The sequence below is a fragment of the Podarcis gaigeae genome (assembly GCF_964106915.1).
Source record: "Podarcis gaigeae genome assembly, chromosome: 15".
NCBI classification, from domain to species: domain Eukaryota; kingdom Metazoa; phylum Chordata; class Lepidosauria; order Squamata; family Lacertidae; genus Podarcis; species Podarcis gaigeae.
In genome coordinates, this window is record NC_139692.1 from 33,461,719 (window position 1) to 33,486,878 (window position 25,160).

Sequence of the window (25,160 nt, forward strand, 5' to 3'; positions counted from 1 at the left end):
GCTTCCCTCCAGGTGCTGGGCCTCTCCCAGGGCAGCGTCAGTGACATGCTGTCCCGGCCAAAGCCATGGAGCAAGTTGACGCAGAAAGGCCGCGAGCCATTCATCCGCATGCAGCTCTGGCTAAACGGTGAACTGGGGCAGGGAGTCTTGCCATCCCAAGGGCAGCCCCAAGGCCAGGGTAAGTAGACAGCTGGACTCTTTTGGTGGTTTTTTTTAATGCCATACACAGGCTCGGCTTTCACAGTGCTTCCTTTGGTTTTGTATCCTTCCATTTAGACTGTAGTGCTAAATCTTTTTCAGCTGGAGGGCTGCATTCCTTTCTAGAGAATATTTCAAGGTGGGAGGGGGTGAGCACGTGCAGGTTGGGACCAAAGTCGCAAACACACTATTCACACTCAAACATCTTTCTCTCTTTCTTACACACACACATGCATAAAGCATCAGTGGTTTTTGTCTACCCTTCAGAGAATAGGTAACTGGGTGCCTCCAGAGCTGCCACTCACCAGTGTTGAGAAGGCAGCTGCTGTTTTGGTGTGTTTTCTGGCTCCTGGGCAGTGTCTGAAAGGGGAAATGCCCTGCAGTAGAAAAAAAACGCAGCCTGATGTGTGTGCAACACTGTGGCCATGGCCACAAACACCCTTTCAGCAGAATCACCCCCTCCCTTACTGGTATTGCATAAGATGACGGAGTGGACTGCAGCTGCCACCTTTCCCTTATCTTTGGGCCCGATAAGCTCCCCAGTGGGTGAGTGATTGCCCTACATTTAGAAACCAGATTACGGCAGGAGGCATTCCCACCCAAACCCAAAAAAACCCCATAAGTTGGGCTTCCCTAAGGAAGAATTGAGCAATTCCAGGAAAAGGTGAAGCTGCACTCTCTTTCAATGCACTCATGCCTGCAACCTGTATGCCTCCGTAAATGTGCTGGACGGAGGGTACCTGCATCCCTTGGTGGTGTTTCTCAATGCTGGGGCTTCAGGAACTCAAGTTGCACCTGTTTTTCCGCCTCCCTTTCCTTCGGCATCCTTGCCTCAAGATGGAGGGCACAGATTAGCCTTGCAAAGTGGTCCACTTAACTGTGGAATTATGTGGGAGGCTTGAGCTATTCCTTTCTTTGCTTAGAGTCCTTCCTTTTACAGTTAAAGGGCATCGGGGACTAGAAGTGAGTTGGTCCACCCATCCTCCACCATCCTATTCAGAACGATTCCACATGAATCCGATTAACTTGGAGGACATTTGCCAAGTGTTGGAAAGTAATTTGAATTTAATTTGGATCCATTCTGAATCAGCAAAGCCACTAATCCTCCATCTGACCCCCTGACCCCAGACATCTCTAAGAGTCTGGTGGGGCTATCATACAGCCTGCACTTTACCTACCCTTGACTTGCAAAAATGGGGGTGGGGGGCTAGAAGTAGCTGCTTTAATAGGGTCAGGAATATTTGCAGCAACACATGGAAGCATGGAAACTGCATGCTGTGTGGTTCTCTAGTGTCCTCTGGCTTAAGGCAGCTTCCTGGGGCTTATCACAGTGCTTCCCAGGAGCTCTCTCAGTCATCCCACCAGCCTTGGGAAGTTTGCAGATAAAACCATCTACTTCAGATCAGCCCAAACTCTGGAGGGGTCTTGGATCCTATTTCAAATGGATCTAGAATGCGGATGAAATAAATCCAATACCTAGCGCCTCCATTTTAAGATTCCACCCCATCACCAAGCAGACTCATTGCCTAAACTAATTAAGGTAATTTTCAGGCCTTGCTTCTATGCAGAGAGAATATTAAATGCATTTCAAGGGGGAGAGTTTAACAAATAGCAGATCAAACTGGTGCATTTGGGCAGGATTTCATTGGATAGTTTTTATTTGCGGTCGAAAGCACCAAGTGGGTGTGGAAGAAAGGCACAATTTCATTAGGATGAGACTTTAAAGGGCTTGGCAAAGGCCTGCTAGAGAGGGCATTCCTAAATTATCTGAAAGAACCTTAAATATGATGCAGAGACTGTTGACCATCACAAGGGAAGGTCCCGTGCTTCCTGGCATTTGCGTATTGGGTGAACAGCTGAAATAATGGAGGATGTTGACAAAGGGCTACTTGATAACTGTCCAGTTGATCTCTGGATTTTTCACACTTACTAGATTTTACAGAATTATCCACTTCCTCTTGTGATTGTCAAAACTGCATTTGGACACTTCTTGTAATATAAATGTTGAACCACACAAGCAGAAGTAAAACTGGCTGCTTATGAGGCACTTAACTGTGTGGAACCAACCTCAGTTGAGCAGCAGGAATCCCTTATTTGCCTCTTCTGTATGCATGGTAGGGGTGAGCGAGAGAGCCCTTCTTGTTCCATCAACCAGGCTTGCCTTTCGCACCCTGGAGCATCCATGCACGGGTATCACATTTTAATAGGGTGCATACCTAAATCACACAGTCTATTCCTCAGTCAGCCAGGGGTGGGGAAATGAATCAATCACACCATTGGGCCTATAGGCATTGGATTTTACATATGTTGTGCCCTTTGCAAATGCAGTATTTGGGAGTGTTGCTCCATAGGCAGGTTCTTGCTCCTCTACCATAAGTAGAGAGCAGATAACTGTGGGTATCCTCTGTACATGCCCTAGAGTCTCCTCCAAACTATCCCCTGGATCAGAGATGGGGAGCCTGTGGCTCTCTAGATACTGCTTACTACAAAATCTCAACATCCCAGACTGCTGGTTATGTTGGCTGGGGCTGAGGGGAGTGCAACTACATCTGGAGAGTTGCAGGTTCTCCACATCTGATCTAGGTTTAAAGTAGGGGTGTCTAACTCCAGGCCCTCCAGACGTTCCTGGAGTCCAGCTTCAGCCCCAGGCAGCATGGCCAGTGATCAGGAATGATGGGAGTTGTAGTTCAGCAGCAGGTTCCACTTTCCTGGTATAAAGGAATGGGAATTGAGCTGGTTTGATATTGTGCTGCTTTTCTCTGTTAGTCCTGGGCCATTTAATGACCCTCATTTTGCTGGCAAGTTGTAGGCTATGTTCCTCTCCTATCTCTTCCTGATAGTCCTCCTTTTCTTTCTCCAGTTCTTCACTCTGTATCATCACTGCAAGATTCCCTTCAGCAGGGATGCGCAAGCTCAGGTAATCAGCTGCTTTCTTACAAAATCTTTTGCTTGGTTGCATTGTGTTTTGGCTTCTACATAGGACGTGGGGGAGCAACCTTTGTTCCATTCTCTTCTGCTGGGTTGGAGTTGCACCTTCCATTTCCTGGTTTTTTTCCCCTTCAAAAAGTTAAAAGGTTTAATTCCTCATTTTCCCCCAGTTACTCTGTCTTTGGTTTTTGTTTTGTTTTGTTTTTACTTGTTAAAGTGCATAGCCTGCCTTATGATTCAGGAATTGCATTATGTTTAAAACCCACAGTGCAGCAACTAAAATCTAACTAATTGAGCAGCATCAGACAAATGACAAACATAGCTTCACACACACACACACACACACACACACACACACACACACCACTTTTAGTGAGATGCCTAGAGGTCAAAAAGGAGGGAGACAAACCTTTCTAAGAAGGGAGTTTCAAAGTTTGGGTGCCACCATCGAGAATGCCTCGTCCCCACAGAAAGGTGTGCTAGAAGTGACTGGCTAGTCAGTTTGAACGGTGCTGCTTTACAAGAGAGTTTTTGTACAGCTCATTCACAAGGCATCTTCTTTTCCCATATACTGGTTCTAACTTTATAAAGACTTGAAGACACAAGCAGGGAAGCAGAGCTGAACTCAGTGTGCTCATCTTCATGGCGTGTGTATCACCTTGGGTCTGCCCGTCTCCATTCTAAAATGGAACTCTTAATTTGCTGATACAGTCCAGGGTAATCCTGGGGGACTTTCAGATTTCTCGTTTTATTTGTCTTTCTTTTTGAGTCCCATTCATCATTCCAGGCTTCATGCTGCTCAGGGAATTGTGGTTGTTATGGAATGCAGTAAGAGGTGGGGGTTTTTCTAAAGTGAAAATCCTGAGATAATTTGTATTGTGACATGCACAAATCCATTTTGGTGAAACTTCTGGCAGTGATACTTCTTTCTAACATCACAGGGAGGTGTGGTAGGCAAAAGAGCCGCTGGCTACCAGTGGCTGGGCTGTTCAAACCCTGGAAAGGGGAAAGGCAGGGTAAAAAGATGTAGGAACATGAGAAAGCTTGGAACCTTGTTGGACTCCAATTCCATCAGCCCCAGCCAGCATGGTCAGGGATGATGGGAGTTGTAATCCACAGGTTTCCCTGCCTCTGCAGTATGCCAAGGAAGATGTGGAGATTAGGGAAGTATGTTGGGGCTTAGAAGGGGGAGTGAAACAGCAGAAAGGGGCAGCAGAATCAAGAGGGGAAGGGAAGCTGGGTGAAGCTCTGGGCAGAGAGAAGAAAGGGCACATGGCCAGGAGCTCAAAAGATGAAAAACCTCATAATTGATTTGAAGTAACAGGTCAAATTATCGACTGCAAGCCTGTAGCTGCTTATATGGCACTTTAAAGCCGCAAATCTTATAAAGAGACACTCTTCTTCCAAAGAAAACATTTCCTTGTGAAACTCTGGTTCTACATCTGCAAAATGTGAATTGTGGCATCCTATTCTCACCGCCATGCTCTTTGGGGAACAAATGAAGCTGATTAAAACAAAAACAAAACAAAAAACCCGTTGCATGTGAAAAGTGCAATCTGGAGGATAATTTGAATTGGCATTTGCTCTAAGGCTCCTTAGGAAGGAAGTAAATGTTGAAGCAGAGTTCCTACTTGAAGGCAGCATTTTGGAGAGGGTTTTGTGCAACTTGAGTTAAATGAATTATATGTGTGAGGACATTGAACTAGGTTCTACTTACAGTTTTCCATTAATAATTGGGCTGCCTTGAAACCTAACCTGGCAATTCTAAGATGGGAATATAAATTCTGGGGACTGGTATAAGGGGTCTGCAAGATTAAATTTTATACCATTCTGCAAGGGGACAGGTTGATTTTGTTACCCATCTCAAAGCATTGGGATTGGGTGGAGCATAGATCTGTGGCTGTTTCTAATGATTTATTGCAAAGGTGGGCAGACTTCTCCCTTGTAGGATCTACTTGGTTTTTACTAGAACACCAAGATCTACCAACCAGAGCCGGACGTAAAAGACATCTAGTTAGAGAGCAGAGTGCCTCTGAACACATTTAGAACCTAAGGTGTTGGTTTACAGTAGCAGAACTCAACTGAGTTCACAGTCCTTTTGCACAGAAGTCTGCTTCTTTTTAGCTTTCTTCATTTCAGCAATGTACCTGAGGTGGAAAAAAGTAAGAGGAGGGTGTTGTTGCTGCTGTTAAACTCTTGCCAATCTGCCGCCAATGACCCAGAGAATTTCCTGTTGGTCCTAACCTAACTTCTGCATGCCCCTGTCTTATAGGCACAGTACTCAGAAATCTAGCTACTTTGCTTCCTGCCCCCTTTACCTTGGGCCTGTCCTTAAAGGTTCTTCCATCTGTTGTCTTTCAGGGCTTAATAGTTTTTGGATGGTCAGCATACAGGGTGGCCCAAAAGTAGGAATACTTTTAATTAATAAATAAAAGGATTGTTTTTCTTTACTGATATTGTGAATGATGAGATCTTGAGTCAAGGACAAAGAAAGTGGATTCTAAAGCAGTATGCCTACTTTTGGGCCACCCTGCTAATTGTCTTTACTGCTAATTATCTTTACTTAGAGAATGTATACTTCTGTCTTCCTCTCCCACCCCTTAGAGGAGCTGATACGATGGTCAGGTAAATAATAAAGCACACCTGTGCAAGTAGATAAATAGGTACTGCAAGCAGCGGGAAGGTAAACGGCATTTCCGTGCGCTCCGGTTTCTGTCACAGTGTCCCGTTGTGCCAGAAGTGGTTTAGTCATGCTGGCAACATGACCTGGAAAAGCTGTCTGCGGACAAACGCCAGCTCCCTCGGCCTGAAAGCAAGATGAGCACCACAGCCCCATAGTCGCCTTAGACTGGACTTAACCGTCCTGGGGTCCTTTACCTTTACCTATGCTAACATCTAAAACTGTAAGTCTAAAAGGCCTGGGGAAATGAAAAGGTCTTCCTCTGGTGCAAAAAAGAAATTCAAATTATTACCAGCCAAGTCTCCCTAGAGGAAGTATTCCAGCGTCAAGCCACCCTAAATTAACTACAGTGGTACCTCAGGTTAAGTACTTAATTCGTTCCAGAGGTCTGTTCTTAATCTGAAACTGTTCTTAACCTGAAGCACCACTTTAGCTAATGGGGCCTCCTGCTGCTGCTGCGCTGCCAGAGCACAATTTCTGTTCTCATCCTGAAGCAAAGTTCTTAACCTGAAGCATTATTTCTGGGTTAGCGGAGTCTGTAACCTGAAGCGTATGTAACCCCAGGTACCACTGTACTAAGTTCCTTTTCCACCCACAGCTCCCTTGCCTTCCTCTGCATCTTCTGCCCCTCACCCTCTCCTCCTTCAGCCTCTCTGGGATCTTTCCTATCAACTCTTTCAAGCTTATGACTTTGGAGTTTCTAAAGAGTACAGAGCTTTGCCATGCAGGAGGGCTTGACATCTGCCCTTTGCTTGCTGGAAGAGCTGATAGTTTACCATCACGCAGCAAGAGGGTCACAGTTGGGGGGACAGCACCAGGCGCTATGCACTTCCTTGGCAGCTGGTGGAAACAGTTGGCAATGGCTCCTGACAGCCAGGTGGCATTTCCTGTTGGGTGCCACTGCAACTGGCAGGGGGTCGCCTTAGCACTGGGCCGCCTGAGGGAGCCTGCCTTCCTGAAGGAGCTGGAGGGGAAATGGCATTGAGGGCGTGTGAGGTGAAGGGTGCATGTCTGAGCATGAACTCCGGCACTTCCTTGGATGGGGTCCCAGAGCGAAGCATAAACAAACCTAGGTTTAGATCCCTGAAACAAAGAAAATTATTTCCTTGCTAGGAAAGTGAGTGCCTTGCATCTTTTAGTGGTTCTTTCAGAACGGAACCTTTAAAATAAAATTTGAAAATAGCCTGGATCAAACCATTGGTCTGTCTAGCCCCAGGCAATCTACTGTGGCTCGTCTTTCAGACATGCAATCTGAGCTATTTTTCCTGGGGATTGGCTATGAGTTCTTCTGCTTGCAAAGCGTGTGCTGTGAGTCCTCCTCTGAAGCTCCCATCAGTCCACCTAGCCTGACAGCAACTGTATAAGGCCTCAGGTAGTGACTGTTCCTTAGACCTCCTAGAACCTGAGATCCTTTAGCTGGAGAAGTCAGGAGTGGAATTTGGAAGCTTTTGCATGCAGATCAGTTAGTCTAATACGAAGCACTCAGTCGCTTGGTCCATCTAGCCCAGCTTTGCCCCTGAAGTGGCAGTGACTCTTCATAATCTCAGGCTGAGGCCTGCTGCCTGGCATCCTTTAAAAACAGCCTTTCCCCACCTCATTCCCTCCAGATGTTTTGAGCTACAACTCCCATCATAAAAGGTAAAGGTAAAGGTACCCCTGCCCGTACGGGCCAGTCTTGACAGACTCTGGGGTTGTGCGCCCATCTCACTTAAGAGGCCAGGGGCCAGCGCTGTCCGGAGACACTTCCGGGTCATGTGGCCAGCGTGACAAAGCTGCATCTGGCAAGCCAGAGCCGCACACGGAAACGCCGTTTACCTTCCCGCTGGTAAGCGGTCCCTATTTATCTACTTGCACCCGGAGGTGCTTTCGAACTGCTAGGTTGGCAGGCACTGGGACCGAGCAGCGGGAGCGCACCCCGCCACAGGGATTCGAACCGCCGACCTTTCGATCGGCAAGTCCTAGGCGCTGAGGCTTTAACCCACAGCGCCACCTGCGTCCCGGAACTCCCATCATACCAGCCAGCAAAGCCTGGGATTGAACCCAGAGATGATCTTTGCGAATAATAGTAAATTTAAAACCACTTCAGAGCTTTTGTAAGGGCTCACGGGATTTCTTGCTTCTCCATACAAAGCAGTTCCATCCATATAGAGAGCAGCTCTGCAAAAAGAAGGGTCCATCTCCTTGACACACTTGTTCTCTGCAAGGAATGCTCAGTCTCGTGGTCTGAAGTGGTGCAGTGAAGATGCAGGTTAAGAATGACATTCTGACACACCAAAATTCCATCATTCCTCAGAATAACGAATTATTTCCATTACTAGAATTTTGTCACATAGTCTTGCACTGAGAGCAGGTAGCAGACATCATCCATTTATTTATTTATTACTTTTGTTGCATTTTTGATTATTTTCTCCCCTCCTTTTCCCCGCCCCCAGCTTCCCATTTAGGAACTCAGATCCTAAAATAGTGCCAATTTCAACTGGCAGATGTTTTGTGTGCCCTTTTGCAAAAGGGACTGAAATTAGCCTGTCAGTTGGTACCTAAATAAAGCAGCTTGAAACTGCCTTTTGTCCAAAAACTTCACAATTGCTACCCTCAGAGGTTGCAGTGTTTTGTTTTATCTGATGGGGGGGGGGCTGAAAGAACATATTATGCAAGCAATAGCGTGGAAGCGTAGGCAGGAGAAGGGATGGCTGCAAATAAACGTCCCAGGCACAATCCAGCAGCAGCAAGCCCTTTCAGGACCTTTGAATCTAGCTGTGATCTAGTCCCAGTGAAAGAAGATTGGCTTATGAAGATGACAGAACATGCTGAGTTGGCTAGATTAACTGTGAGAATTAAAGAACAGAATGAAGAAAAAAAAATCAAAAAATGGAAATATTTTGTGGATTACTTGAAAAAAACCACCCTATGGTTATGTTAAAACATATGCAGGATTTGAAGTATAGCAGCGGATGAAAATTGCAGTTTAATAATTTATAATCAGTGTTTATAATGGGTAAAATATAAGTAATATAGCAGCTTTATAAGGTAAGAAAAGAACACCATGGGAAGTCAACGGATCTGAGAGATTTATTCTTTGTAAAATTTGAAAAGTTAATTTTAAAAATGTTATAAAAAAAGAAACTAGCTGTGATCTGGACATTGAGGAGGAGGTTGCAAGGACCAGGTCAGGTTCCGGCTCAGAGCTAATTGCTGAAGATAGGAAGGCCATTGCACCTGAGGCTGTTAGGCAGGAGCCGCCACACAAGCATCCCAGAAGGGCCAAAGCCTTTCCTGAGTTTGAAGAACCAGATTCTTCCCAACACATATCACCAGTCCGGTAACACAAGGAGGGAGCCTATGGAGCAGTGCCCATATTCAGGGTTGACCCTTTCAGGCTCCGATATTCTCAGGGTGGTTAGGCTTGGAGGAGGCAGTCTGGAAACGGAGGCTGAAAAGGCCCCAGTCTTATCCCAACCTTTGTCAAAGCAAGTTGCTCACTTAGAGCTGTCCATGTTCACGCAACCTGTTTCCAAACCTTGCTGCAGTCTCCATGGTATGCAGCAACCAAAACATGACAAGTGCTCTCTTGCATAAGCCCCTTCCGTTTCCGTGAGGCTTGCGAAGGACAAAATCTTGTTTGACTGGGCCCAAACCGCTGGGAGGGAGCCAGCATTACAATGCCTTAATATAAATCTTGCAGTGCAGTGATGTCTGGAATACTGTGCACAGTCCCAGTCAGTTCTACTCAAAAATGGCACCGCAGAGCAGGAAAACAGGCCAGTCAGGTGGCTGGAGCGTTCTCTCTACCAGCAAAGGCTGAATCATTTGAGGTTTTTCCGTTCAGGAAAAAGACAACTAAGTGGGGCACAATCGTGGGTTACAGACACAATGTGGAGAAAGTGGATAGAGATTTCCCCCCCCCCCTCCTAATACAATAACTTGAAATTCATTGGTCATGAGGATTCAGAAATGACATGTCGCAAAACAGGGTTTTCTCCCTCCTTCACGATACTGGAACCAACAAAGATGGAAGGCCTTCTTCACACCGTGCACAGAATTTGCTGCCATAAGATTTAGCGATGGCTGCCAACTTGAATGGCTTTAAAAAGGGATTTGGTGCATTCAGGATGGTCTGCCCATCAAATGGTGCCTGTATGCTGCTCTCCAGGATCAGAGGCAGCATGGGGGACAGAAACAGCAGGAGAAGCCTATAGTCTTCGTGTCCAGCTTACGGGTTTCCCAGAGGCATCTTGGTTGGCCACTGTGAGAAACAGGGTGCTGGGCTATAGACGTGAGTTTTCATCTGATCAGCCTGGGTCTGCTCTTACATTCTTAATATGTGATTAATTTCTGGAATTTAGTGCTACAAGATTCGATGGTGGTTGCCAGCTTGCCATAAGAGGAGACGTTTTGTCAATTGCTGTTAGCGTGGTGGCCAACTGGGGCCTCCATATTCAGAGGCAGCATGGTGCTGAATGCCAATTGCCTTCATGCCATGCTTCCAGCTGACCACCATAAGTAGCAGCCTTTAAGCTCTGCTGGGGAGCTTCCTGGAGGCATCTCTTTGGTCACTGTGGAAAATAAGAAGCTGGACTAGAGTACCTTCGTTCTCATCCCTTTAATGTTCTTTATGGTTGCCGTTTTCCTTTTCTTTCATGTTTATAATTAGACACAATTAAACACATGTAAGGCTGCGACAGACAGGGACTGCTTGTTTGTTTTTCGGCTTTGTGAAGCACGTACAAAAACGTAGGCGTTTTATAAATAACGGGAGGAGAAGCAACTCCTGGAGAAGTTCTCCTACGTAAGCCTCCTGTTTGTTTCAGCGAGGTTTGCCCAGGCCAGGAGAACTTCCCAGTGATCTTCTCTCTATATTTTTATCTTCTGTTCTGGCAGAATTGATTTCCTGCCACCTCTTCAACCTATGATTATTTAAAATGAGAACAGTAACTTGAAAATGCACTAATTGCAACGGGGAAGGGAGGGAGCAGAAGAGAAGGGGAAACACTGAGCAAGGGGAGAGGGAGGGAAGGAGAGAGAGAGAGAGAGAGAGAGAGAGAGAGAGAGAGAGAGAGAGATTTAGGCCCAGGGCTGGGTTAGCATTGGGACTCCCCAGGGGCAACAGAAAGATGTTATAATCAATTACCACATCATAACACTGATGTATGATAATTACTGAGTCTTCCTCCTGAGAGAGTACAGCATTTGGCTGGGATGCGGCTCGTTCATGGTCCACTGCCTGATTAATATGCAAATAATAGGCTGATTGCATGATGAATGCGGAAAATGAGTTGGCTGATAGCGCATCCACCGAAGCGGGAAGATGATAAATTACTTTTTACTGACTGTCCTACATTTAAGTACCCTCTCTCAACAATTTTTTTTAATCACAAATTAAGGAAAGCAGGATGGCGCAAATGTGAGGATGTGTAAAATAATGTACCTTAATAGCTTTTATTATAACTTCGGGGCGGTTTGCAGGAGCATTGTTCGCTCTTGGAAGCAGGGAGGCAAATATTCACAGAGTGAAACAGGACCAGCCTAGCTGGCGGCAGTCAGGGGCTTGTGGTAAAGAATAACCTCTCAAAATAGAGGTAGGGGGTCTGAATGGGCGTGGGACTCCTTGTCTGCAGAAGTCCTGTAGTCCTCAGCATATCTAGTTGAAGGATCTTGGGTTCCTGAACTGGGGAAGGGCCCTGCTTGTGCCTGAGACCTTGGAAAGCTCCTGCCAGCTAGAGAAGACCCTACTTGGCTAGATAGATTTGTAGTGTGACCATGTAGAAGGCAACAGTGGCCTTTGCTGGAGGAAAGTGGTCAATTCCTCTGAAGTACCGTGGTCAAGTTCCAGGTGCCACATTGTAAAAAGTATCTAGACAAATTGGTGTGGGTTGGATGGATGGCAGTGAAAATGGCTTGTGGTAAGGAAAATTGGTTCTGTGGGGAAAGGTTGAAGGAACCAGGTGTGTTTTTTAGCATAGAGAAGGTTTTGTGGGGGGTAGGCATGATAGCGTTCTTGAAGTACCCAGAGGGCAAAGACTTGGCTCTCTGTGCTGCTACCTCAGAGAGCAGGACTTCGATGTAACAGACTGAAGTTACAAGCGAGTATACTTCGATTGAGCATTGGAAGAAACTTTCTGACAGTAAGGAAGTTCAGGAATGGAACCAATGACCGAGAGGTGTGGTGGGGGCTCTCTTTCTCAAGGCCTTCAAGCAGAAGCTGAAAAGCCGTCTGCAGGGGGATGCTGTGGTTCTGGATTTCGTGCACCAAACAAAGGGTTGGACTTGATGGCTAAAATATACTTCCAACTCTGATGCCTCAGTTCACCCATCAACCTGCCTAAAGAGCCTCAGCTCTGTTTTAGTATAGGGTGTGACGAGAACTGTGCATGGGTATGCTGTGATAATTACTTGTACAATGGGAAGGAATAATGTTAGAACTCAGAATCACCCAATTAAACTGATGGGCATTTGAAAGTATCTTTATTTACTCCCTGGAGTGCAGTGTACATGGATCTCCTCCCAGTCTATCCTCACAACAATCCTGCGAGGTGGGTTAGGCTAAGAAGTAGTCACCCAACGAACTTTAACAAGTTCAGCATTCAATCTATTACATCACAACGGCTGTCACAACTTATCAAAGTATGTAACATTTGGGGGAAGGGGCAGAATCTTTCACAAAGCATATCTAAATTCAAATAAAGCAAAAACAATTCAATAAACATAAGATGAATTCAATATTACAATGAAATAGTATAAACTTAATATATAACAAGGAAAAAAACTTACATAATAATATTATTAATAAAAAAGTAATCCAGGATACTAGTTCAAGTCTTACTGCACTTCATGGGACCACAGCAGCTTGACTTAAGAGAGAAAGTGGAGTCTTTGCTAGATGGTTCATTGTGCCAAGGCGCATGACAAAGACCTCTGAGTTTAGATTACGTAAAAAGAGGATTAGACAAAATCATGGAGGAGGATTGATCTAACTTCTGTGTCACAAACAGTGTACATCTGGAAACAGACAAGATGAGAACTACCTTTGTGTTCTGCTTGAGGGCTTTCCAAAGGCATCAAGTTGGCCTCTATAAAAAAAATTGAATGCTAGACTAGATTGCCTTTCAGTTTATTCAACAGGGCTGTTCTTACATCCTTAGGGAAAGTATCTCTTGAAAAGGATAAAAAGCAGTGGGTTTACGTTACCACAGAGCAGAATTAGGGTATCAAAAGCAAATAATTGACTCTTGTTTCATTACACACTATTATGGAATGTGTTGCTCATTCATTCCATTTTTATTTTGTTCCCCTCCCCCTTATCCTTTGGGTTTGGGTCAGGTCAATAATAAAACAGAACACCTTTATGGAAAAATGCCTATATTGTGAAAACCATTAGGGAAGGGAGGCATAGCTGCCAGTGCTTGGCCACAGTTGTGTTTTATAGCACCTTGTGTTAAGTGACACCTAAAACATAGAGCAGCAAAAGATGTACCCAAACAAATATACCTTAGCGTAGCACATGGGAAAGTTATTGCTTGTGCTGGCCTCTGCACTTGGGTGAGTAGATTTGGGGATGGTCTGTCTGTGAATCCCGGCTTAACAAGGGAAGGCAATATCCCTGACTGGATGTTGCTATTGTGTCTAGCAGTCTGTCTCATCCTGATGACATCAAGAGTTCCATCACTGGCCCCTTTGAGCAGCTTGTGTCCCTCTTCTTCAGTTTTCAAGCTCAGTTGTAGGGGGTATGGATGTTCTTCAGTGAACAGATCAATAGTGGCAGAGAAACTACATTGCACAACACTTTGCCCTCGACTCCTGATCTCCCCCAACATTCTTTATTCACACAGGGTGGCAGTGGGCCTAACCTGTGGCATGAGTGTGTGACTTAAAGTGTGTCCCCAAAATCCATGGTAGCCATGCAGGGGTCCCTTGACAGCGCAGCCTATATGGAAAAGGTTTTCTCAAGAGAAACTTGGAAAACCATTGCTGTGGCAATCCTCTGATTTTTTCCCCACCCCCTAAAGGTGTATCAAAAGGTAAAGAGAGACCCTGAACTGCCCTTGGTAGATGTTCCACAGCCATGTGTTTCCGATTTCTTTTTGAAGCCATGGCCGGAGCAGGGAACCCTTCCCAGCAGAAGTTCACAGCAGCTGCCTGCCCTCTCTGGTTGGTCCTTTCCCGCCCCCTGGTATTAATTTATACATAACTTTGGGATTTGACTAGTTTGGCATGAACCTGAAGCCCAGGCCCTGGACTTAATGAGAAGTAGTACATCAGACCCAACCGCCAGGAAAATAATGTCTGGGTTTTGCTGGAATGTCACGGCATGGCCTGTCATTTTGCTTCAGCGGCTTGTCCTTCCAACTGCGCAGTCCGCCTTATGGCACGCCAGCAGTAAAAATGTCACTCCCGATAATTACTTTTTGGTGGAAATGCTTGCTGACTTCCTACCTTCAAGCTGTTTTTTACACAGTGGGGAGATAATAAGAAATGACTTTATCCTGACTGCTCAAATGAACACTAAATGGAATTTGGGTTATTATTACTGGAGATCGAGGGCCGTGCACTGGAATTTAAATAGTGGATCAGATCAATGGTAGACATATCTTGGCAAATCATAGTGAATCTGCTTTTCAGTCCACTCCAGTTTCCGATTGAACATGGCCTTTCTCTGCTTGCTATCTGGAGAGTGTAGTATTTATTTCTCATTTTCTTCCTTGGTAATTCCCCCCAGTTGTATGCATATGGGTGGATTTTGTCTTTGCTGTTGTTTTCTGTCTTTCTTTCTTGGTCTCTTGTGCCTGGGGCCTGCACTTGTTCCTACATGGTTATATACATGGGTTTAACAACCTTGTATCTGGCTGGCAGGCAAGGATGAGTTTTAGACTCCTTCTGCTGATTCTTAAGGAAAAGCTGCCCCATACCAGAGTGAGACAGGCATTGCAGGTGGCCATGCCAGACCCTGAACTGAAAGGGGTGCCTTCCCCAGTTTAGGGACCCTTAAGGTTGTGGCGCTGTGGTCTAAACCACAGAGCCTAGGTCTTACCAATCAGAAGGTTGGTGGTTTGAATCCCCACGACAGGGTGAATTCCCGTTGCTCGGTCCCAGCTACTGCCAGCCTAGCAGTTCGAAAGTGCGTCAAAGTGCAAGTAGATAAATAGGTACCACTCCGGCGGGAAGGTAAACGGCGTTTCCGTGTGCTGCTCTGGTTCGCCAGAAGCGGCTTAGTCATGCTGGCCACATGACCCGGAAGCTGTACACCAGCTCCCTTGGCCAGTAAAGCGAGATGAGCGCTGCAACCCCAGTGTCGGCCACGACTGGAACTAATGGTCAGGGGTCCCTTTACCTTTACCTTAAGGTTAAGGCACCTGATCTGCATGTGGGATCCTGAGGTGCAGCAGGTCCATTGACCAGACAAAGGTAGACAGCCAAGCTCTAAATGCTTGTGCCAGGCCTGGCCAATCCATTGGCCTCGTGCTACGTGCCAATCCTCAGGAGCTGATGGCACAGACCTCTGCTCTCTTCTGAGGCCTGGGCACACACCATGCATAGTAGTTCCCTTTTTAAGTACAGTGGTACCTCTAGTTATGAACTTAATTCATTCTGGAGGTCCGTTATTAACCCAAAACTGTTCTTAACTAGAGGCGTGCTTTCGCTAATGGGGCCTCTTGCTGCCGCTGCGCCGCCAGCACACGGTTTCCATTCTCATCCTGGGGCAAAGTTCTCAACTCAAGGTAACTCTTCCAGGTTGGCGGAGTTTGTAACCTGAAGCATTTGTAAACTGAGGTGTTTGTAACTCGAGGTACCACCGTATTGGTTGGTTTAGAGTTGAAATGGAGAACCAGTGGCCCTCCAGGTATGGCTATTGGAACTCTGACTCCCTCCATTGTTTTTCATCAGCCTCATTCTAAGGAATGCTCTACTGTGGTGCTAGACTGCTTGGAAGTCTGCTTCCTCACTACTTCTAAACACAAACCTGCTTGGAACCCCTGTTTATTGTAGGCAGGAAAAATGTCGCTTTAAGCTATGTTGCCTTCTTGCTAAAGGCTCAGATCAGGGAAGCTGCATTTGCACAAAGGAGCCCTCCATCGGACCTTCTCTGCTGCTGCTCTTTTTCAACCACCACCCCCCCCAGATTTGCCTCTTTGTCCTGTCAGAGAGCTGAGTGATACAGGTGCTGAGCAAATGTATCATGTAAAGCCTCTGTCATGCTTGCGCACTGCGGAATCAATCCTCCACACACTGTTGAAAATGTCTTCTATTTGTTCACAAATATCATAGAATTTTCAGCGTCAACTTTTCGAATTTTTGAACCTGGTGGTGTTGGATTTTTGAGGAAAGATGTGTGTCTCTGTGATTTGAGAAGCAATGAGAGAATGAACGTGTCCACATGTGTTCCACCTCCTTTTCATCTTGTGCATTGTTCTACGCTCCCCGTTCCCCACATGGTGGGAAATCCAGGGTCACTTTTTATAGGACCAATTCCTTTCGGAAGAAAGGCTCCTGGAAACTCCTTGCAGTGTTTTGTGTACAATGTATTGGCTGGTCCCTTATCACATAGTAGTAAGTGTGCAGACAGTACTAGCCATTGGAATTTCAACAGTCTTCCAAATCCAAAGCAGTTTATGAGCCCTGTGAAATCCAAACTGCTAACAAAAATCTGAATGACTTCCATTAGGCCAGCTAAACTGGTTTTAGCCTACTACTTGCAGGTGGGTGCGACTGCCAGGTACATTCCAGGAGAGGAATCCAAAATGATCTCTTAGATCATTTTACGGTCATTTGTTTTAACCAGAGGTGAAACCAACTCCTGTTATGAAATTCAATAAAAGTTGCTTGAGAAATAGCTGTGAAAGGGATTCCTCAATTTACACCAAGGACATTCTATAAGCAAAGAAAGTTTTGCCTTTCTAGCTTGTCTAGAAAGTGGCCTTGTTAATAAGATCTCTTCTTTAATACAATGATTGGCTAATTTGCTGCATAGCCCCCTGAGTCATCGTCTGACATCATAGAACATAGATGAGCCCCAGTCCTTGAATGTTGGGATAGCTCACACAGTAGAGCATGAGATTCTTAATCTCAGAGTTGTGGGTTCAAGCGCCACGTTGGGCAAAAGATTCCTGCATTGCAGGGAGTTGGACTAGATGACCCCCATAGTCCCTTCCAACTCTACAATTGAAGCTCCTAGCATAATTTTGGATAGAATGGGGAAAGGTTGGGGTGTGCTTAGAAGAAAAGTAATTCAGCTAGGAACAGAGAACAAAGAAGCTTATACAGACTCCTTGGGAAGGAGAGCTTTCTTCAGCCGACTTGGGAGGCTATGTATCCATGAACCAGGGAGTCAAGATGTAGAAAAACATCTCACAGAACCCAGTAAACAGGTGCACTCCTGTGAGACAGAGGACAGAGTTGCAATGGGGACAGAATTCATAGAGTGCATCAAATTAGCCAGTCAAATCTTTGATTCACGGGTTTGTGTGTACATGTTGGGATTTGTAATTTTGTCTGATTTACAGTTTCTCATTTCGTGTACCGCCTTCTTTGTTACAACCTTTAACCTAAACAAATAAATACTGATTGATCATGCTGCAAAGCAGCTTTATTTATGAGCCCGCTAAGAGGACAGGCTGGCTGGTTCAGGTTCGCCCCTTCAGAGCAACAGATTTCTCTTTAGCAGTCAAACCCAAAGAAAGCCCGGCAGAGAGGAGTTCAGCAAGCAGCTCCACAAAAGTCAAGTTCAGACAAGCTCGTTTTTGAAAATGGTAGGCCAAAATGCCCTCCGCACCATTTCTGGATTGCAGATTGGGGGAGATGGATTTCAACTTTCGGAGAGCAAAATCATTCAACTCACTTTTTTTAAAGGGGATGGGGGGAAATGGGTAGTTAAGGACTGGAAGGTCTGCAGCATAATTCCATGCAGGCTGAGGCATTATGGGAAATGAATGGCCACCGCAGACACCAAACAGTCACACAAAGACCTCCTACCCCCACAGTGAGTGTGTTTAAAAGGTGCAAAGCACAGAGAGACTTTGCTGCCCTAGCTACCCATAAATCCACACCCTAAAAAACGAGGCAAAGCATTTCACTACCCCAAATAGCACCTCCTCCCAACACAGGCAAAAATAGTTACATTTGCCACCATGTTATTGTTTGTGTTCACTCTTGATGGGACTGTCTATTTATCTTTTTTATGCCCATAGCTATATGTATATACATATACATATCTTTATGCCCCATCAAGAGGCCAAGGCAGGAGTTCAAGGCAGTTAGATTACCTGCAGGACCTTAGAGAGCTCCCAGGGTCCTTCAGAGACAGCTGTTGTCTCTACAAGCTGGCTGGTTGTTAAAGGGCCCTAAACTTACTCTGCAGCTTTTGGCTCCTGCAGGACAAGGGAGATGGGGTACCATGGGAAAATCCTCTGAATCAAGAGGAAAGCAGCAGTTTGAAGATTTTTATTCTGGCAGGTATTTGGCCTGCTTGGAGTGTTTGGCCATCTTACTTTTGGTGCTTTTTATCTGCTGCTCTGGACTGTTTTTAACGTGTATTTTTTGGGTTGGGCTTTTTATTTTATTTTATTTAAAACTATTGTTTTAATTATTCAAATGAGCCACCTTGGGCTCATATTATAAATGGAAAGAGGGTTGAGCAACCCTTAACTGCTAGATAGCACCATCCCTAGTGAGGAGCCTGACCATCTTTGAACAGCTTGGGGGTTTTGGAAGGGGGCAAAATAATACTTCCAGTCCTTTCTCTTACACCCTTCTCCCTTAATTTCCCTAGTCTACTGTCCAGAACACATAGTGACCCCTACAAATACAGGCTGTAGAAATCACATATTGAATATATGATTTTTTTTTCTTGCGGTGGGGTGGAGAGACCTCATATCCCTTTGTGTGTTTCCGATTCATGAAAAACACAAAGCAAATGCAAGTGATATAACATTTCACCAGTAATCAAATGGTCAGGCTGACAGTAGATTTAGGTGCATGCAGGTTGGGAAAGGTAGCTGTTAAGTGCAATACTTCCATTTAGTCCTGACTTGATTTTCTCCTCCTCCCCAAATTATTCTCCGTCATTTCTCCTTTTATTTCCATCCAACACCAGTATTATTTCTGTGTGGGGTTTGCATTGTGTGGTCCGAGATTTGCATGGAAAATTCACAGCTGCTGTAGTTTGCAATTTCTTTAAGCTGGCACCAGGGACAAAATTAGAGAGTGGGGGCTTGAACCAGCACCATGCAGTTTTATTAACCAGGCAGCCGTCATTTTGACCTTGCTGTGGGTTAAAGGACACAGATCTGAGGAGAAATCTGTTTATCATGTACGGAATTCATGCCATCCCTGACAGTGTACAGTGAACAAGATGGATGATCTGCCAAATTGGTCCCTCGCATGGGTGAATCAGGGCAAATTTACACTGCCATTCGTTCACTGCTTCAAATACAAAAATAACATTTGTTGGGCTTTGGATGCAGCTGCACAGCGACCTGAGGCTAGGCACAGAAAAGAAATTAGATCTCTAGCATTCTTATTGCCTTAAACATTACATATGGACTGCGGTGGCTTAAAGGAAAAGAGAGGTTTCTCCTTTGCATCTTTCATAAGCTGTTTTAAAAAAGAAGAAGTAAGAAATCCAATTACTTGAGTTGAAAAGGACCTTTATGGGAATGCCAAGACACCTTTTTCTAAATACAATTTGATACTTTAAAAAAAAAGCGATTCAGTAATTTTTATTAAATAGCTTTGATTTATTACAGTGCTACTCACTTTATCTAACTCAGTGTCATAATGTTTGGAAAGGGCTTTGCACCTTCTAGGAACAAGATGATCAGGGAAAGTTGCCCTGAAGAAAGTGCATGGGGATACCTTGGCAGACAGATCTTAGGCAGAAAGAGTTTAACTTCACAAGCGTGAGCTTCTTCCGTAAGGAGGCCAGGGACAAACTTCTACCACCCTGTGTCCTTTTTTATTTTTGTTTTTATTTATCATCAAAAGCTTTGGTGTGCCTGTCTGTAAAATATCCAAGGTAGTATATTAGTTGCACACATCCCATTCTCTAAGGATCATTTCACACATTGGCATGGACACGTGTATTTAAATTCCTTCCTTCTTTCATTAAAGTTTTTACCCTGTAATTTCATTACAGTTTTTACCCTGCTCTTCTTCTTCTACACCAAAGGTGTCTAGCAATCGTTTTTTTTTATAAAAAAAGTTTAGATATTCAGAAAATATTTTGAAAAAATACCTTTAAAACACAATAGATTAGTAATAATTGCATGCACTAGAATATCAGCCTTAATAGGCATTAAAGCTTTCATATGCTGGGCGAGAGAGACTCTTCCCAAAGCACAAAACAAATCAAACCCAATGGCCCTCGCAGTCCTAGTGCTGGCCTCCTCAATTTCAACCACTGCAGCCGTCATCCCAAGCTGCTGGCTATGTTAGCTGGTACTGATGGGTGTTGAGAAGCCAACAACATATGGAAGGCCACAGATTCCCATCCCAGATTACTGCTACTCCTTCCAAGAACAGGGCTCTTTTCCCTCCCAAGTGTCTTGCAGCACAGGAAAAAGCAGACTGATTCAGCCATCTGCCTCTAGTGGTTGCTAGGAAAATCAGTCGGCTGTCTTCTCCATTGTAATGAAACAGAGAGCGTCTCAGACAAATCCTTCTTTGGGAGAGTGACACATGAAACCACTGCAAGGGCCGCAGTATGTCATCAGTTCTAAATATACTAATTTCGTGAAATGTCCCTGCCGCTGAAGTTGCATGCAAATGAGCAAGCCAAACACACAACAAGCCAAACACGCAACAAGCCAAGCCCTACGAACGGGGGGAGTGGAAGGTGCCACTCACAGGTCAGTGGCTCCAAAGTGGACACACGTGGTTCCATTTTGGGGTCACATACCCACAGAACTTGCAAAAGGAACGTGGAACTTGTACTTTTCCTTTCTAACGCCAGCATTTAGGTAAAGGAAAAGGGACCCCTGACCATTAGATTCAGTCATGGACAACTCTGGGGTTGCGGTGCTCATCTCTTTACTGGCCGAGGGAACCGGCGTACAGCTTCTGGGTCATGTGGCCAGCATGACTGAGCCGCTTCTGGTGAACCAGAGCAGTGCACGGAAACGCCGTTTACCTTCCCGCCGGAGCGGTACCTATTTATCTACTTGCACTTTGACGTGCTTTCGAACTGCTAGGTTGGCAGGAGCAGGGACCGAGCAACGGGAGCTCACCCCGTTGCGGGGATTCGAACCGCCGACCTTCTGATCAGCAAGCCCTAGGCTCTGTGGTTTAACCCACAGCGCCACCCGCGTCCCTATAACTCCAGCATTTAGTGCGAAGCAAACAACGTCAGGGCATAGTTACCAGTGCTGCAGTTGGCGTGTGCACTGATTTCCTGATGTGTGCATCCGGAGCTTCTCTGACATTCTTGTTTCTTTTCCCCAAAGCAAATAGTACTACTCGTGTTGGAAAAAGAAGAAAGCCAAGTGTAGTATTGGAAGAAGTTCTTATTTGAGCAAATATTTGGCTGAGGACAAGCAGAGGCTATTTTAGACATTTGTTTTGGAGTTTTGTATATTTTGTTACTTGCCCAGAACATGCAGCTGGGAATAAGCAGGCGTAGTAATACCTCTGCCTAGAGATCTCATTCATTTCTATCCAGAGGATAGACAAAGCAAAAAGGAAACATGAGAGTTAGGAGGGAGGCCACAGTCCTGCTTCTCATCCTGTAACTCACTTTAAAATATCTCTTAAGAGGACCCCAAACATCATTCGGAATGGAGTTTTGCTGGTTCTAAGGATTGTTACTACAAGTAGTCAGGCCAATGGTTGCAAAGGGAGTGGGCAGGCCCTTGTATCTCCTTGTCCAATGAAGACTTCGCCAGAACTGGACTTGGAATAATTTGTGTCCTTTTCCTAACACACCCCTTCTCTCTCCAGTGCCAGCTTAATGGATCCTAAACCATTTTAAACACCCTGGCAAGACAGAGCATAGCAGCGGTCACAATCAGCAGTTTTGGGGGAAACTAAAAATAAAAGCTCAACACCTTTGCCAAAAAACAGTTGCTAAACAACTTTTCTGTCTGGATTTTTGAAATATTGTACACAAAAGGAGGTGCCGTATGTTCTAACATAGAAATTCGGTTTCTTTGAATTCTGAGGCAAGCTCACCTAATCCACACCTCCCACAACTGTGTGTACTGGAGAATAATTGCCCTTAGAGTCTCACACGTCTTCAAATTTTGCAATACTGCTCTCTTCTCAAAACATGACCAAAATGTCTTTCTAAAATGCATAATTCACAGTGTATTTTTTAAAAAAGAATGTGCATTAAGATAATATGAATCTTGGTACTGTTTTTAAATATATATATATATATATATATATATATATATATATATATATATATGCTGAAATGGAACAGAACAGACGCAAGAATGAGCATTTTGTGAAACCGACACAGATTAGAAATAATTATCTCCTCTGCCCCTACTCCAACAGCCCACGTTTTCTTGTACCTATCCCAGGTACAATATTCTCTATCTCCTATCCCTATTTTGTCTTTTCAGAAGATGTTGGAAATGTTTTTTGAACTTCTGCTAGTACACACAAAAGTAGCATTCATTTGATAGCTCTAAGTGCGGGGGTGGGGTGAATGCAGGCCAACTCAATATCAAGGAAGTTGATGGAACATTTTTGTGAATTTGTGATGTATTGTTCTATTGTTGTTTTTGAAAGAGATGTATTGTGCTTCTTTTGTTTCTTTTTCTTTTTTTCTTTTTTCAAGCTTTTGTTGTGTTGATTTTAAACCAATAAAGATAATTTTTTTAAAAAAGAAAAGAATGCAGGCCGAGTCTAGTGCCCGTGCATGTCAGTGCACACACGATCACAAAATGTCTGTGGGCAGCTTCCCTTCTGCCACCAGTACATTCAGCCAGACTCGTAGTGAAATTTAAATACTTAAAGAAAAACAAAAAACAGTAGTGGTCCATTTTAAAAGAAATGTAAATGGAGTTTGCAGTAATTTGGAATGAAGTGAAGCATTGATTATTTTGCTCTGAGAATAGGGTGGTTACAGGGACACACCATTTCTGTCCATGAAATATTGGAGAATGTGCAGCGTGCAGATTTATTAGGAGTACACTTCTGGAAGTTCTTGTGAAGCTCTTCACAAGAATGAGACAGACGGTACTGTATGTGCTGGCAGCTCTGTGTTCTTGAAAGAAATGTTAATACTCACTGTTTTTTTGTTTGCCATACAGGGACAAAAACAAAACCCAAAACAAAACCAAGACTGTTTGTCTGTACTACTTAATGAGACATTCCTTTGGCAATTACTTTCCCAACTCCTACGCCACTTTTCTTGCTACGCTGTCAGAAGTTAATATATCGACACCTCTTTTTGTTTATTGACGAAAGATCGTTCATTAAGAAGCAACGTAGAGTTTCATTTTAGCCCTGACCTTGATCTAAGGTCAAAAACTGGGCAGCAATAATAACAGAAATAAGAATAAAAATATAGAGTCATACCAGTGGATGGGGGCGGCGGAGCAGGGGACAGATGCAAAGAATTCTGGGAGTTATTTCATCTTAGTTTTGGTAATACAGCACATGTGAGCAACCTGCAGGCTGTATGCAGCACTTAGGGGACTTCCATATAGCCCCCATGGGTGTCTGAGCCCCTCTCTGCCCCAACGCCAAATTTCTCTGATTTCCTGCACTGAGGAAAAGCACTGTTCTGATGAAGAGGGAGGGAGACAGGGGGAGAGAGTCATTCCCACATTCCTTCCTCCCCATATATATTGCTCTCACCAAGCACCCCTCCTCCCAGCACTGCTGATGGTGGCAAATAAATTATTAGCGTTGTGGCAGCAGAGCCACAAATGGATGTGTACAGGATAACTACCGTATTTTTCGCTCTATAAGACGCACCAGACCACAAGATACACCTAGTTTTTGGAGGAGGAAAACAAGAAAAAATATATTCTGAATCCCAGAAGCCAGAACAGCAAGAGGGATTGCTGTGCAGTGAAAGCAGCAATCCCTCTTGCTGTTCTGGCTTCTGGGATAGCTGTGCAGCCTGCATTCGCTCCATAAGATGCACACACATTTCCCCTTACTTTTTAGGAGGGAAAAAGTGAGTCTTATAGAGCAAAAAATACGGTAATTTTGCAACTTACAGCTCCGTCTTTTCTGTATTTTTTTTTTTATTCATCTTTCACATTTCTGTACTTCTGTTCCTGCCAAAGGAGCCCTGGGCAATAAACACTAAAGTGGCAAAACAATCCAATTAAAAATAAGAACCTGTTTAAAAGCAAATCTAAAACATTTTAAAAACATACATAACATGTTTAAAACAATCACAAATCCTTGCAGCTAACAATTTCAAGGTTGCCAGGAACGGCATATTTCGGCCATCAATGTCTGGGTAAGCAGGAATGTGTTCAAGTTCCTGCTCAAAGTTAATAGTAATAAAGGTTTATATTTGCCCCACCAACCCCTCCTGGTCATCCACAGCTTCCTCATATAGATCTGAGCAGAGAGGAGCATAATTAGTATCTTTGAGCCTCAGAAATAAAAGGCAAAACCATGTACAGAGTGCACCTTGCTTACCAGTGACAAACCTCTATTATTACTGAATAAGCTGGTTCCACAATACAACAGTAACTTATTTTAAGCCAGCTACATGGTGCATAGGATCGCTGCTGCTGCCAGGGCAGAAATAAATCCCATTAAAAAAAAACAGGCAGTTCCTTTACCAACAGGTTCAGATAATAATATTCCTTCAAGCATCACAGTATTGAGGGTACAATCCACTTCTTTACTTAGTATGCCCACATAAAAATGTGCAACAGCTATCACTGTACTTATCACATGTCAAATCAAATCAAGTCATAAGTAGCACATGCACACACACACACACACACACACACACACACACTAATTTTCAGAAAATGCAGGGCATCATAGAGGAAATGCAGAGAAATGCATGGTTTGTCAAACAGCAAGGGCTCTCAGACGAAAAGCACCATCAGCACTAAGCAGGCAAAATTGGGGCAAGCAACCAAGGGGGAGAGTTGCCAGGTCATATTAAACCATAATTAGCAACACACACACATGCAGCCCTGCTTCCCCCTCCCTTATCCAGAACAACCTTTCTCTTCTTAAGTTACGCTGGCCGGTTGGCCATTTTCTCCGGCCCAGCTCCCTGTTCCTCTTGAGCTGGTCATGTAAGCAGGCAAAGCTACCACGAGGCCCATCAATTTCAGCCTGATGATTGCAGGGGCTTGCGGGGGGGGGGGGGGGATAAGCCGGAGGGTTTTTTTAAAGGCTACTTTAATGTACTGCTGGTAGCAACAGCCATGTTGTT

General features: G+C 44.6%; 1 protein-coding gene across 15 annotated transcripts in view; it reads left to right on the forward strand.

The window, feature by feature from the left end:
• Positions 1 to 25,160, forward strand: part of CUX1 (cut like homeobox 1) — a 259,810-nt gene that overhangs the window by 183,542 nt on the left and 51,108 nt on the right. For 8 of the 15 annotated variants that reach the window (XM_083714296.1, XM_083714301.1, XM_083714302.1 and 5 more), the window contains 2 exons: positions 13 to 178; positions 3,059 to 3,115. The exons of 1 other annotated variant lie outside the window; for it this stretch is intronic. In XM_083714296.1, coding sequence (XP_083570422.1) covers positions 13 to 178; positions 3,059 to 3,115 — 223 coding nt within the window. The remainder of the gene's footprint in view (positions 1 to 12; positions 179 to 3,058; positions 3,116 to 25,160) is intronic. 6 more of the 15 variants (XM_083714300.1, XM_083714292.1, XM_083714293.1 and 3 more) reach the window with 1 other exon arrangement.